This window comes from Dermacentor variabilis, chromosome 7 (genome assembly GCF_050947875.1).
Source record: "Dermacentor variabilis isolate Ectoservices chromosome 7, ASM5094787v1, whole genome shotgun sequence".
Classification (NCBI taxonomy): domain Eukaryota; kingdom Metazoa; phylum Arthropoda; class Arachnida; order Ixodida; family Ixodidae; genus Dermacentor; species Dermacentor variabilis.
The window spans coordinates 75896192-75909537 of NC_134574.1; the positions used below are offsets into that span (position 1 = coordinate 75896192).

The window sequence follows — 13346 nt, forward strand, 5'->3', positions numbered from 1 at the left end:
AAGTAGTTTTTTTTCGTTTAGCTGCCGAAGTTAAACCATAAAACGTGTACATACGATTCCCGAGCAGCAGGAAATTGAGTTATAGCTGAAATACCTATGAATTATGGTCTACAGATGATTTTTTATCTATTATGCTTTCTGTTAAGTTTATGCAATGGTTCTATCATTTAGGGGAGTGATTTTCATTAGCTTTTGTCTGTACAATCCTTATGAGAGAGCAAGTTGCAATATACTTTCCTTATTAAGTTTTCCTCCAAAATTTTTTTTCTGGTTGCTGCGTAAAGCTACGTCGTAGTTATTGTTAGGTATGTTCCTTTCAACCATTTATTTTTTTGTAAGAGGTGTAGACCCAGTTCAAGCCCAGGGAATACTTTTTGCCTACCTCCCCATGATAATCATCATGTCATGTAAATAAATCTTTCTGTATGCTTCGGTATGTCACATTTCTCCGTGGCAAGTCTATTTTGAAAGAAGAGTCTCTAAAAAAGAGGAGCGGGTTGACATGCTAGAGCCGCGCCATGAAAAGTGCACGAACAATGGACGACGTCAGCGTAGTGACTTAAAATATGATATTTGGAGATGTCAGATTGGGTGCCAAGATGACAAGAAAGTTTAGTTTTTTTGTTTTACGGTGTGTGCTAAACAAGCTGCAATGCAAGAGTACTGAAGTCAGCGATTTCGTAACGGTCTATTTTTATGCCCGTGCCCAAACCTCATGTAACGCCTGATTCTCGTTAATGCTGAGCCATCAGGAGACTGACCGAGTAGATTGGTTTGGGCCAATAATAGAGAATTTCTTTTCTGTGCGTACATGGCGTGTGCACACAGGGTGAGTTGCAGTTTTCTTTGAATCGAGATCTCACATTTCCGTGTCATTGACCACAGACATTCGAGCACGACTGCATTGAGGTGTTGGCTATTGTCGGCGACAGAGTAGGTGGGACTGTGCCTTATATCTATGCTTCATGAACACTTAAATTCAGCTTGCCTCGGCCAAACTAAATTGGTTCGGGTTTCTTACAATAAATACCAGAGCGAACTCTGGCGCTGCAGTCGTTCAGGCATCATGGGAATGGTGGGAAGTACTGATCTTCGTGCTTGGGTATTCATACGTTCTTGTGGCTTTGTTTATTGCACTTCATATAGCGTCATTGCCCTAAATTTTAGAGCAATATATACTTTTCCAAGTGTAGAAGACGCTGGCGAATACGCACGATTGGTACTATCTGCAGCGGCTCAGGTTGTCGAGGTTGCCAAATCGAAACGCGCCAATAGCCTCAGGGCACTGGCTTGCCCGCGATAAATTCATAAGGGCGTTTTACGTCGCTCGTCGATGCATGCGTCCATGGAGTAATGGTTTCAATATCGGGTTTCTTTGCGATAGAAGTCCTGTGCTCGACTCCTGCCGCCGGACAACTTTAATAATGTTTATTTAATGATTTATTACACAGTAATTTGTTGAAAATGACGGGTTTACAAAGTCACGAAGCCATTTGAAGCCAGAAAGACGAAGTTTGGAATCTATGTACTTCTCATAATTCCCATGTTGGCTCAACCGCCCCGACTGCACCTCCCGTAGGCACTAGCACCAGAGTTTCCTCCACATGTTATTGCAGGAATCTCTATGACGACAGCCAACTGTGAAGCACCCGCCATATTGCCCGCTGTCAAGAGAAAAAAAAACAAGCTGTTTCCACCTCCTGTGCGAGTCACGTCATCTGTCGATTTCCGCGATAACTTCAGTGTGCTTCCGGTGCTTATTTTCGTGCCACTGTGGAAGGTACAGTTAAACTTGTCTAAAGGTCAGCTGTGTCAGGGAGGTTGGCTTGCCGAGGCTGGCTTGCCGAGATTAGCTGCCGGACGTCAAGCTCAATCTTTGTTTTTGTGCTGCATCCACGATTACAAGCCTCCAGAAACACAAAGTATGTTAATTAGACACCTTAAGCAACTAAACCAGGTGGCTGCACCGTCGTGCTCCGCTTTACAGAAGCCCTGGCAGCTCTGGCTACCACTGCTAGCATGAGCGTTGTGAGCCTAATATTAACTTTCCTGCTGGGGGTACGAGTGCGGAGAACATCAATATATATTTAGGTAATCCTTTGTTTGGACGCTGACCAATTCCGGTGGTTCTTTCTTTTTGGCGGAGGGGGGGGAGGTCTCATCTCGTGCAACATAGAGCTGCGACACCTGCAACTCCAATCGCCCGCTCCTCATCAGGCCAGCGTTGTGAGACGCAACACTACACGGTAAACCCGCTTAACCAACGCGCAACGCTAAACCTTGCTATCATTTTTAATGCACTGCCTTCGCGCAGAGACTGACCATTTTTGCTGCGATAGTAATTACCTGGGCACTCGAAGCGAATTTTAGAACGCAGCTCATAAGCGCCCGTTGCTGCGCAGCACGTCGACGTCGTCCCTCGGCATCCTCGTAACCAAGCGAACGAGCACAGCAAAAGGATAAAAGAGCGAAAGGGGAGCGTCGATGAAAGACGGCGATAGCGGAGAGAGCGTGAGGAGGAAAGCGCAGGAGGGTGTAGCAGAACCATAAGGCGGAAAGCGAAGGAGGAGGGTGTGGGGAAAGCGTGAGAAGGAAAACGTAGTGCTGTGCGAGACTGGTTTTGCGGCGATGATGGTTACAAGTTGGTGCCGAAGTAGTTCTCGTTGCCTGCGCGGAAACAAAGCGCTGCATGAGCTGAGGTCTGGCTGCGGCAGTTGCTGTGAATCGCGCCGACGCCTCGCGATTAGGGAGGCAGTCCGCGCCATACATCACTTAGTTTGCAACGTGCCGCACGAAACACATAGTAAGCACCAGCCAATATACCGCGAAATGAATCCACGCATACAGCTGAGTACCGTAATCGTCGCTGAAGTTTTGCCGTTGTCATCGCCAGCGTCACCGTGAGGTTCTGTGTATACTTAGGTATATGTATGCTTTTAACATGTCATGCTATACGAGATGCGGTATATGCCGGTTATATTGCCCCACCATTCTATCGCTAACGTCGTTCATACCAGGCATTATACTTTTGACAAAATTATTCCTCATCATTTTGAGAATTGCAGGCCACAACAAATGTCTTGAAACAAAACACTGACAGCGCTTGCATTTCGTCTTAAATCTTCTGACTTAAATCTTAAGCGTGAGAAACAATAACGGAACTCACACCTGAGCATGACGCAATTTTATTGGGGCGGCTGTGCAGTACTTTCGTGGTCATATCAGGAAAGACTTTTGAAACATACCCGATACGGTAAAGTGGCGGTAAATTCCCCAAAATACAAGTTGGCTTTATTTGATAATCATAAATACAGTTATCCGATGTCCGTGTTCCGACAGAGATGCCCTAGCACAACAACTCGTTTTTATTTAGCCATCCTTCGTTTACTTCAATTTATGCTGCCACTAGATCTACGTGTCTTCCACTTCGTGTAACATCTAACATGTTGCTATCGCCTTCACTGCTTCGCCGTTATGGCGAAACTGTGATACTGTTTTCTTTAGTTTTAAGACATATTAAACATAGGAGGTAAAGTCGCCTGGAGCGTATAGCGCAAGGCTGTTCAGAAAGATTACCTGAAGAGGCGGATATTAGGTAATTAATGATGTGCATTAGCGGAAGCTTTTCGGCCAGTTGTTGCATCGGCCAGTCGCTGGTATCCCCTTTTTCAAGTACGTAATTAACGATATTTCACTCACTAACTTTCCCACTCAGCAATTTCGAACACGTGTCTGAACAGCGGAATTGTAGTAGAGTGGTAGTGAGCTCTTATTAATTTAGTATAAATCACCTGTTGAGCACTAGCAACACTTATTTTTCTCCCATAGAAGTCCTGCGCTCCGACCGTGGCCTCTGAAAGCGCACTGGTGCGCCTTGTGGCCGCACAGTATTGGAGGCCACGTTACGCCATAGAAGGAGGAACTTAATTGGGCAGTAAATAGCGTATGTAATGTGGTCATGTACAAAGGGCACGGGGCCAGAGACCGCATTTTCTTAAGTTTTGACTGATTGTCCGGATGATGTCGTTTTGTTCTCCCCACTTGCTCGGATAACGACTCTGGCTTTTTGCTCAAGGTCACTTGAGGGTGGGCGACACAGGGAGCTGAAAGGATTTATTCTTAAAACTGCGCGACTCTCAAGCCTCCTGTTTTGAAGAAATGTGGTATGTGTAGAGAGGAACGCACCCAGCAAATTTTATTGATATCCGTTGAAATTGATGCAGTTGCTCTTTAAGCAGTTAAGAGAGTGAGATGTCACCCATTTAATTTGAGAATAATTTCGTTTTTTTTTTAACTACAACAGTTGTTGACATAGCCAGTCCGTTGGAGACAATACTGGAAAACTTGTTAAACTAGTTTTATGGTGAACCATGAAGAATAAACATAATAAACATGCCAAATCGGAGTTCGTTACGAACTCTGCACAAGAATATGAATTGCTGCTTGGCAAGCTGTACACCACATTTACTCAGAGACCCTTAGACTCAGAGAGGCCCTTAGACCCACGAAGACTCTGTAGTGATTTGTTGTGTTGCCTTGAACCACAGGAGCATTTAGAGTGACTAAGATTGGACAATATGTGGTCTATAACAGTACCGTGGCCCCTGTCAGTGCGGAGAGTGGGAACAAAGACAAGGTACTCGAATCCATATTCATTCAAGCAATTCATATATATATATATATATATATATATATATAAATATATATATATATATATATATATATATATATATATATATATATATAGAGAGAGAGAGAGAGAGAGAGGAAAAAGCAAGCCTTGCTTGCTTCTTCTCTGTGTCATGGCGCGTACCAGCCTAGAAGCCGGGGGTAAACTGATGGGGGGATGCAGAACTTGAGAGCAAAAAATGTATATCAGCCGTTTCGTGCCAGGCCTTCTCTTGTTAGTTTGTTTCTTCTTCCTCGTGACGTCGCTGCCACTTTTCTAAAATGAATTGCTACGTGATGGACAGTTCCCCGATGGATAACTCACAGATGTTAGATGAATCTATGCTCTACTTTCACAACAGTACTATTCACGTGTGCTGTGTTAACCTTACCTATCAATAAATTTTCTTTAGTGGCTCGGCCGCATACCCAGCACAGAGGGAAAGAAAAAAGACTTTATTCCAGGTCAGACTAAGACCTATAGATATTCCTCTGCCAGGAGGTCCATGGCCAGTTGGTCGGCGAAGGCCGCCAACGCCAACGACATCTGCCAGTGGGGAGATGTGGGGTTAGGGTAGTGAGGGGATTGTATGGCTACGGGGCAATAAAAAAGTATGTGCTCTACGTTTGCGTACGCAGACGGGCAGTTAGGACGTGAGTGGTCGGAGCGTAACTATAAAGGTATTGGCACGCTGGAGTGTGCAAAGTGTTGAGCTAGATGGTTCTGACGGTGTCTACTTGGGCAGTGGAAAGGAAAGGGTGTGATGGTGGAATAGTCTGCAATGTATGCCGCAGGAGTTTATAGTGCTGCTTTAGAGTTTTCTTATAGAAGTGTGCCTTCTCCTCTATGGGCGGGTAACGCACATCGTGCTTGTGCGCGAACAGTGTCCCTTCAACCTGACATCAGCGTTGGCTTAGGTGTTCACGGGCCTGCCGGGAATCCCAGCTGCTGCGAATCTAGGGGATCTGAATTCATAGTCGCCCGCACTCCCGAGCAACCTGAGAGAATGACTTCCACACCTGTGCCCCTCACGCTCCCGAAGGAGCACTTTTCTTTACATTCGAAGCGTGTCAGAACTCCCATACGAGGCTTCGCTGTCCTATAGGTGTAGGAGTAACTCGGATTGGCATACAACTGTGAATGTGCCTTTCTTTTATTTCTGGTTATCTTGCTGTTCCCGGGGCCCATATTTGATATATGCTGCATATGTTATTCGTGCATTCTCGTAATAAACTTTAGTGGTTAGAGTTTCTTTCTTGTCTTTTTCGCCAATGCGTCAGCGTCCATCATTGCGGTGTTGTTCTTGTCAAAATGAAGTTCTCATAATCTGTTCGCAATACTTCTCACTTACACGTGCTATAGAATGGTGTGACACACGGTGGCAAATAGATGGCGCATGTGTAGTACAAAAAACATGGGTGATGTCCTGAGTCCTCTCTGTGAAGATACCTTGAACATTGCTATGCTTTCTGCAAACAATCTTACTAAAACTGTCGATATACACTCAACAAAGTTCAAAGACCAATGCCTGCTGGTTTTATGTAGAATGTTTATTGAGTAATACAAGAGTGTGAACAGGATTGAAAACGACCAGCTGATGCCCCTAATAACGGCGCCATCCATTCCGGCATGCAATAATGGCGCTGTACGTACTTTGTTAGTCCTGCGACGCAAATGTAAGTCTTGCGTACCTACAATAGCTACAGAAAAGAAAAAGAAGGGGGGGGGGCGATAAGACACATCAGCTCTGGCGCTCCCATTGCTCTTCATTGGTTGTGTAAATTAAGATATCAAGAAGTCGCTGCACAGTCTTTGGTGGCTTTTCTTCAGGCCGGGAGGTTGCGGGATTGTGTTAGTCTCACTCTCCTAACTTAAGGAAAGGCGAGAATAGGTACAGAAAAGTTTTACGTGAAAAATTTATTACCTTTGATGAATAACGTTTAACCTTGGTCACTTCTTTTAAATACATTTGCACAGCATTAATGTTTTTTTTATCCTCATCAAAATAAACAGTTCCAAGTTGGGCGTTAGTGCTGTCGTCTATTCTTTGTGTTTTTTTCGCCCTTTTAATTTATTTGACATAGTGAACCAATTCATCCAACGTCGAGTTTGTCAAAAGACAGCTTCAAAGAACGGAAGGGCAGTCAAGTTAATCAGGTGAGAGTTTACTGTTTGCTAACATCCACTGGTGTAAGAGAAACTTGGTTGAAAAGGAGAGTAGAAGAGTGAGATACAGACAAGGAAAACAAAAATAAAAGTCACCAACGATTGCGATATTCAGTTGGTATGTACAATCTGTCTCGAGCGGCACATTGCAAATGGCGCGATGTGTGGCGCGACTGCCTCGCGTAAGCGGGCGATCGCGAGAGGCAGCGCGTGGGCGACACGCGGACGTGATTCACAGCCGCAACCGAAGACTGACCTCCGCTTATGCAGCGCTTTGTTTCCGTATGTGGTATTGGTGCACGCGCTCGCCGCCTGCAATCGGTGAACAGACGACGGCAGGCTGCTCTGACACCATCTCGTAGCGGTCGTCGTCGCAAAGCCCATCTCGCGCGGCATTACGCTTTCCTTCTCACGATTTCGCGATACCCTCCTCCTCCACTTTCCTCCTTGCGCTCTCTTCGCTATCGCAGTCTTTCATAAACGCCACCTAGACTGGCTCAAGGCCGTGGGCTGCCTCCCTGATGTAGACAGGGGGCCGGCGTAAGCGCACGAACTCTTCAACAGAAGCTTGTATAATAGTTAGGCGCTGGGCTAAACATCTTTTTTTTTTGTCGCTTCTACGCGCGGAATACACTGAATAAAAAACACAAAAAAACCACAGAGATCCAGGTGTTTTCCACATGCATTGGCCTTTTATTCATTTATTTATTATAGTTTTCAGCTTCTGCTTCTTAGCCTTGTTGTCCGTGCAGGACACCTTCTGGTTCAATTGCCGGCAAACTTTTTTAGGTGAATGTTTGAGATGCACACAATACATATTTCAGCAGCAACTCACTGCTATGCCCCTTTTCACAGGAGTAGAAGTGCGAAGGCTCCTCGTCCCTGAGAAATTTGGAGTGTGAGTTCCGTCGACATTTGCGGTTGGTTTTGGACATTTAGAAATGCCGCACGCTTGGAGTGCTCCTCCACGACAAGTAATTGTGAGCCATAGCTTAAACAGCTGGCATTGCTCGGTAAACCAGTCCTCCCCTGTAAATTTCTTTGACAAGACTGTAGGTGTGATTTTCGGGCGAAGCTGTGACAGTCTTGACAATTGTCTAGATCTCTTTGCATTGTCGCGGAGGAATGTACCGTCTTGCTGCTCTAATAGGGAGCTCATTCCGAGTGAATAACATTTTGACCGAACGTTCCTTGGGTGGGGCATGACGATGCTCCCGTGACCGCATGTACTTGTACGCGTGCGGCGATATTATGAAATGTATGCAGCAACACACCATGAAGTGAACAGAGTATCGCCGTCGTTCTTATTTTTTTTTTTAGAATAACTGCACTTGCTCGATGAGCAGTTGACTGGTCAAGGCCTTATGATCTCCTTTTGCTGTGGATACATTGCTCAGAACAGAAGCATGAGTTTTGCAGGTGTCCAGCTGTCATTCTTCAGAACTTGAATTCATAACACTGCTGAACCCCGCAGCTCCCTCAAGCAACTCCGGCAGCAGTCGTTTGCTGTCGACCGCGGATGTAACTATCACGCTAGGCAAAAACCGCTTCACTGATGTTTTTACGATGGTTACCTTTAGAGTTACGTAGATTTCCACAACAACGAAGTATCTAATCCAAGGAGCCTCATCGTTACAAATGTGAGCCAAAGTCCTGGAGAGCCCCCCATAAGCTAAAGGAAACAACTTATTTAACAAACTTCGTCCAGTCCTGGGGTACGGTTGCTCTGCCTGGGACCCAGAAACAAACAGTCATTAATCAACTGGAACAAATACAAAAACACGCAGCCCGGCTCGTTAACGCTAACTATGATTTCACTAAGTTCATCGCAAATAAATGTAATTTGGGGTGACCATTCCTCGAAAACCGACGGAAATATTTGCGACTTAAACTTTTCTTCAGTATTTACACAGACAAGACTGGTTTGTGTAGGGGCATGAACATGAAGAACCCATGTCACATATCACCCAGAAGAGATCATCCGCCAAAAGTACAAGAGTACAAATGCTGTATGAATCTATATAAGCATTCCTACTTTCCCAAGAGCGCAGGCGACTAGAATAAAGTGCCGCATAAAATTGTCACAGCAACGCCATCTGCGTATGAAAGTTGATGTCGCGACAATGTTATGTTTAGTAGAAAAATTTGTTTTCCTTTAGTTAGAATAGGAGATTTACCTTTATCTGAACAAGGCTTTTGATATTACCCTCAATTGTAATTTGGCCTTAATCGGTTTATTTTCTGTTATTGTGTTTTAACGTGTATAACGTGTATTTCTTTTGGATTTCAAAGTAACCTTACGTGAAATGCGGTATTAGTTATTGTGTGTTTTAATATTGTGTTCTATTATCTATTAGATTAGTTCTTTTGTGCTATCAACCATATGTATAATCCTTGCCCCTACTCTAATGCCCAACATTGGGCGCTGTAGGTATGTAAGTAAAAAAAAAATACCCGCCGTGGTTGCTCAGTGACTATCGTGTTGGGCTGCTGAGCACGAGGTTGTGGGATCGAATCACAGCCTCGGCGGCCGCATTTCGTTGGGGGTGAAATGCGAAAACAACCGTGTACTTAGGTTTAGGTGCACGTTAAAGAACCCCAGGTGGCCTAAATTTCCGGAGTCCTCCACTACGGCGTGCCTCACAATCAAAAAGTGGTTTTGGCACGTAAACCCCATAATTTAATAATAAAAAAATGACCTACTCATTGCCTTCTATGACATGCCAAAATGTCAGCTGCTGACCTCGAACGAAGCTTGCCAGATCTTTCAAATCGCAAAGCTTGTCTGCTTGTTCCTGATTCGAGGCAGTGCGAATTGACTCCTCGAGAACTCTTTCAATGGCAGCGGCGTCTAAGCGCATTCGTTTGCTCTCTGGATGCTGTCGTCTGGTCCCTTCTCTGGACAGGTAGCTTGGGCAATAAGGGAATGCCGTCGGTACGGACTCAGGTCGAAGCCGCAAACGTGCGAGCGACGCAGTCACTGTGCGGCCGGTGGCTTGATCAATGTATCTTGTCTTTCGAACGAAACTTGCGGGTTTCAAGTCACGCTCACACACATGAAAAAAATATATACATATATCTTAGCATAAGCGCGGCTACCTGACATTGTGGGCTGTGGTTGACGTATTTAGCCTCTACGTGTCACGAAGGAGTTGTAAGCAAGGCTTCCAACCCAACAGTAGAGGCAACCCGCTAGGAAAATATTAAAACATTCACAATTTCAGAAGCTTTTCGCGTGGAATGACACTTATCCACGCTTTTCTTGCTTCGTCGGCTTTAGGGAACGAGAAAACGTGGACTTTCGAGTACGTTGTTCATTGGGCACATTTACCGTGGCAAGCAACACTTCCCATGCATTTCGCACTTGATTCTAATTCTCCGCAACCCTGTTCGGCACACCTAACGCGCGATAAGCACCGATGCTGGTCGCCGTTGCCGATTCACGAATAGAAATAAAGGTTCAAGCAAACAAAAGTTTTTCAGTGACCACTTGCGTTTGACGGCAGCCTGGACGCGCGTCCAAACATGTCCCAACAACCAACATCTTTATGCAACCTACGCCACGCTGACAGCCCCATACCGATGACATGATCAAGCGGCCGCGAAGTACCCCGGCCTGGAAAGAATTTCCTCTAGGTGGCGTTGCTTTCATCCCCCGCAAGGCTGCGAATTCGCTCTTTCATCCTTCGCTGCGCTCGTTCGCTCGGTTACGCCGAGGGACGCCGACGCTAAACGCCGGAACGGGCGCATAAGACTGGCGCTCTAAAGAAAACAGTAAGCGCGTTATCATCATAGGTGTTCACACAGGCCAGATGGTCGCACGAAGCGCAGTAATGCTTTCACGGTATTTTGTTGTAATGAGTACCGCCTGGGCCTTCCTAACCGCTAGTGATCTCAAACTTCTTGCAGGTTTCTTACAGATGTTCTAAGATAACCTCGCTCTTCTAAACGTTTGGACGTTCTTTCCTAACGATAACAGCTGTGATACCTTAACAATCATGGGCAAATTTACTCAAGCAGGCATCCTCTTCCTTTTAATGTGTTTGGAATGGTGCATTGTTCAAGGTGAGTGCTTTCTTTTCTACTATTGCCAAATATTTGTTGATTAGGCGTCCTTTCTTCGATTTTAGTTGCACTTTTATCCGTCATGTCATGGTTTATTCAGCAATCTGTCATTACCACTATGAAAAGGGCACATAAGACATACGACAGAGAGAGGGGCATGGTAAATAGCTTAAAAATTGACCAGCAACCGGCTGGCTACCGTAGGTGCCAACGCCATTAAACGGCACGGGGTAGTACGACAACGAGTGACGTAAATACTCGACGTACACATTGCCGGCTCACTGAGTACTGTGTTTAAAATATCAACTGACAGCCACTACACATTTACTTCAGCGTATGAAATCCTGAAAATGGTGCAGTTGGATGCCTAATTCCGTGTCGCCAACAAATGGGGAACCCTCACGTGCAAGCTTTGTCCTACCCCAATGCAGACGAGATTTTGTTGGAGCAACCATCGTGCCCTATGAAGAGGTATCGTAAACAACCACGGGACAATCAAACGGCAATTCGCCAACCTGTTCACCGATATGTCGTCAGGCCTGGTCCTTGGCTGCGGAGGTGGTCCCATCAGGCAAGGGCGTCAATTCTATTTCTTAAGCCCGTGATCACATTGACTGGCGCAGAGTGTCAAGGAAACAGCATGTTACGTTTGTGTCCTGGTTTATCTTACAAGCCAGCGTTCGGATTGGGCGATTGTGAACTGCGCATTCCTTTCCCACGGTAACCTGCTTCGAACCTTAACGTTACGCGGCGACTGCGGGCACAGCTCAAGCTTCTTCGCGGCAGCACGGCGTCTGCAAAAACAAAGAAGTCACTGCCTCACGGGACGCCATTCGGCCCCTCCCCGCGCCGAGTGCAGCGCTTGAACGAAGGGCGACGCCCCGGCAGTAAAGGAATGCTGTGTTTCAAGCCTGTGCGTCCCCTCTCCCGGACTGTAAACAACAACCTGCGCGCCATGTTCACCCACCGCGGGATCAGCCCGACGCTGCGGTGCGGCTTCAGGAAGTGTTGACAACCAAAAGTTCCGTTGGGGCCAGGGAGACTGCCCGGACCCTCGCTGATCCCTGCGTCTTGCATAGGCACACTTGCGCACAGTCTGGGAATCTTGACAAGGAAAAATTTTAGTTAAGCCGCTTGCATCCGCTCCCTTGCTATTATGTCTCGCATAACGCTCCGCACCATTCAGCGATGTGGAAGTGGAGGCACTCGACCGGCTAATACGCGCTCGGACTCCCACCCGGCGCGGCTACTTTTCGACACGAGGAGACAAGGGTGTATTACAACGCACGGGATATTATAGAGGCCCACCTGGTAAACAAGAAAGAAATGCTACACCGCATAACAGCGGGAAACTGTGTCTTGAAACGTCTCTTATGTACCCTATGGGGGACCAGCGCACTGACAAAAAACCCAACACGAATACAGGAAAATATGCACGTCTCACCAATTCCCAGAAACATGCACTCAAGCTTCCACATCAGACGGCGACATGCACGAGCGCAGACGCTCGCGAGGAAGTATGAGAACCGCCCAACGTCTTGTACGTAGACGCGGCCAGCACCGCAAGAAACACTGCATTTGTCGCCAGCGTAGTCGACAATAACGGGACCGAAGTAAGTGCGCCGTCGGTTTCCAGAGCGAGCGCTGCAGAGACTGAGGAAGTAGTGATAGCGTTAGCCATCATGATGAGACCGCACTGGGAGTGCGCCATAGTTTTGAAGGACGCTCAGACGGCATGCAGAAATTTTCCCAGGGCCAAGATTTCAAGGGCTGCACGTCGCATTGCGATTCGAGCGCACCAGCTCCCGCCATTCAGAAAACTCGTGTGGACTCCGGGACATGAGTCCTTACGCGGCAATCAGGAGGCACACGCCTGTGCCCGAGCGCATGCACACCGGGAGCCGCGAGAGGGTCACGCCGAGCAGTTCCACCCCCCGCCCACACCATTAACCTACGACACTATCGCCTTTCACGAAGAACACTACCGCCGCCTCATAATTCTCTGACGCATGAAGAAGGCGTAATATGACGAAAACTCCAAACACATACTATCACTTGAGTCTCCACCACGCCATACACTCTGCGCTGTATTCCTATAAATGCCCACACTGCGATCATTGCGCAACGCTTTCCCACATGGTATGGGTTCACACCCGCACCTCACCCCCATAACACACCCCATCGCACGGCAATTGGAGGCAGCGCTGTCGAGCTCCGACTCGGTGGACCAGCTCAACCTGGTCCACCGGGCGAGAAGGGCAGCTGAGGCTGCTGGATTCCTGGAACCCTGTCTCCACTGCACAGCGCAAGAGCTACCTATGCTCGTGTGCTCTTTTCGATAAAGTTTATATCGCCCTTTCTCTCTCTCTCTCTCTCTCTCTCTCTCTCTCTCTCTCTCTCTCTCTCTCTCTCCACACGTTGTAAACAACTGTACAAACAATTACTC

The 13346-nt window shown here is 46.8% G+C and overlaps 1 protein-coding gene across 1 annotated transcript in view; it reads left to right on the forward strand.

Annotated features, from left to right (window-relative positions):
- Nucleotides 1–713: 713 nt before the first annotated feature.
- LOC142586852 (uncharacterized) overlaps nt 714–13346 on the forward strand; it is a 78093-nt gene continuing 65460 nt past the window's right edge. Inside the window, exons 1-2 of the mRNA XM_075697723.1 lie at nt 714–829; nt 10745–10900. Of these exons, the coding sequence (XP_075553838.1) occupies nt 10834–10900 (67 nt within the window). The 5' untranslated portion in view covers nt 714–829; nt 10745–10833. The remainder of the gene's footprint in view (nt 830–10744; nt 10901–13346) is intronic.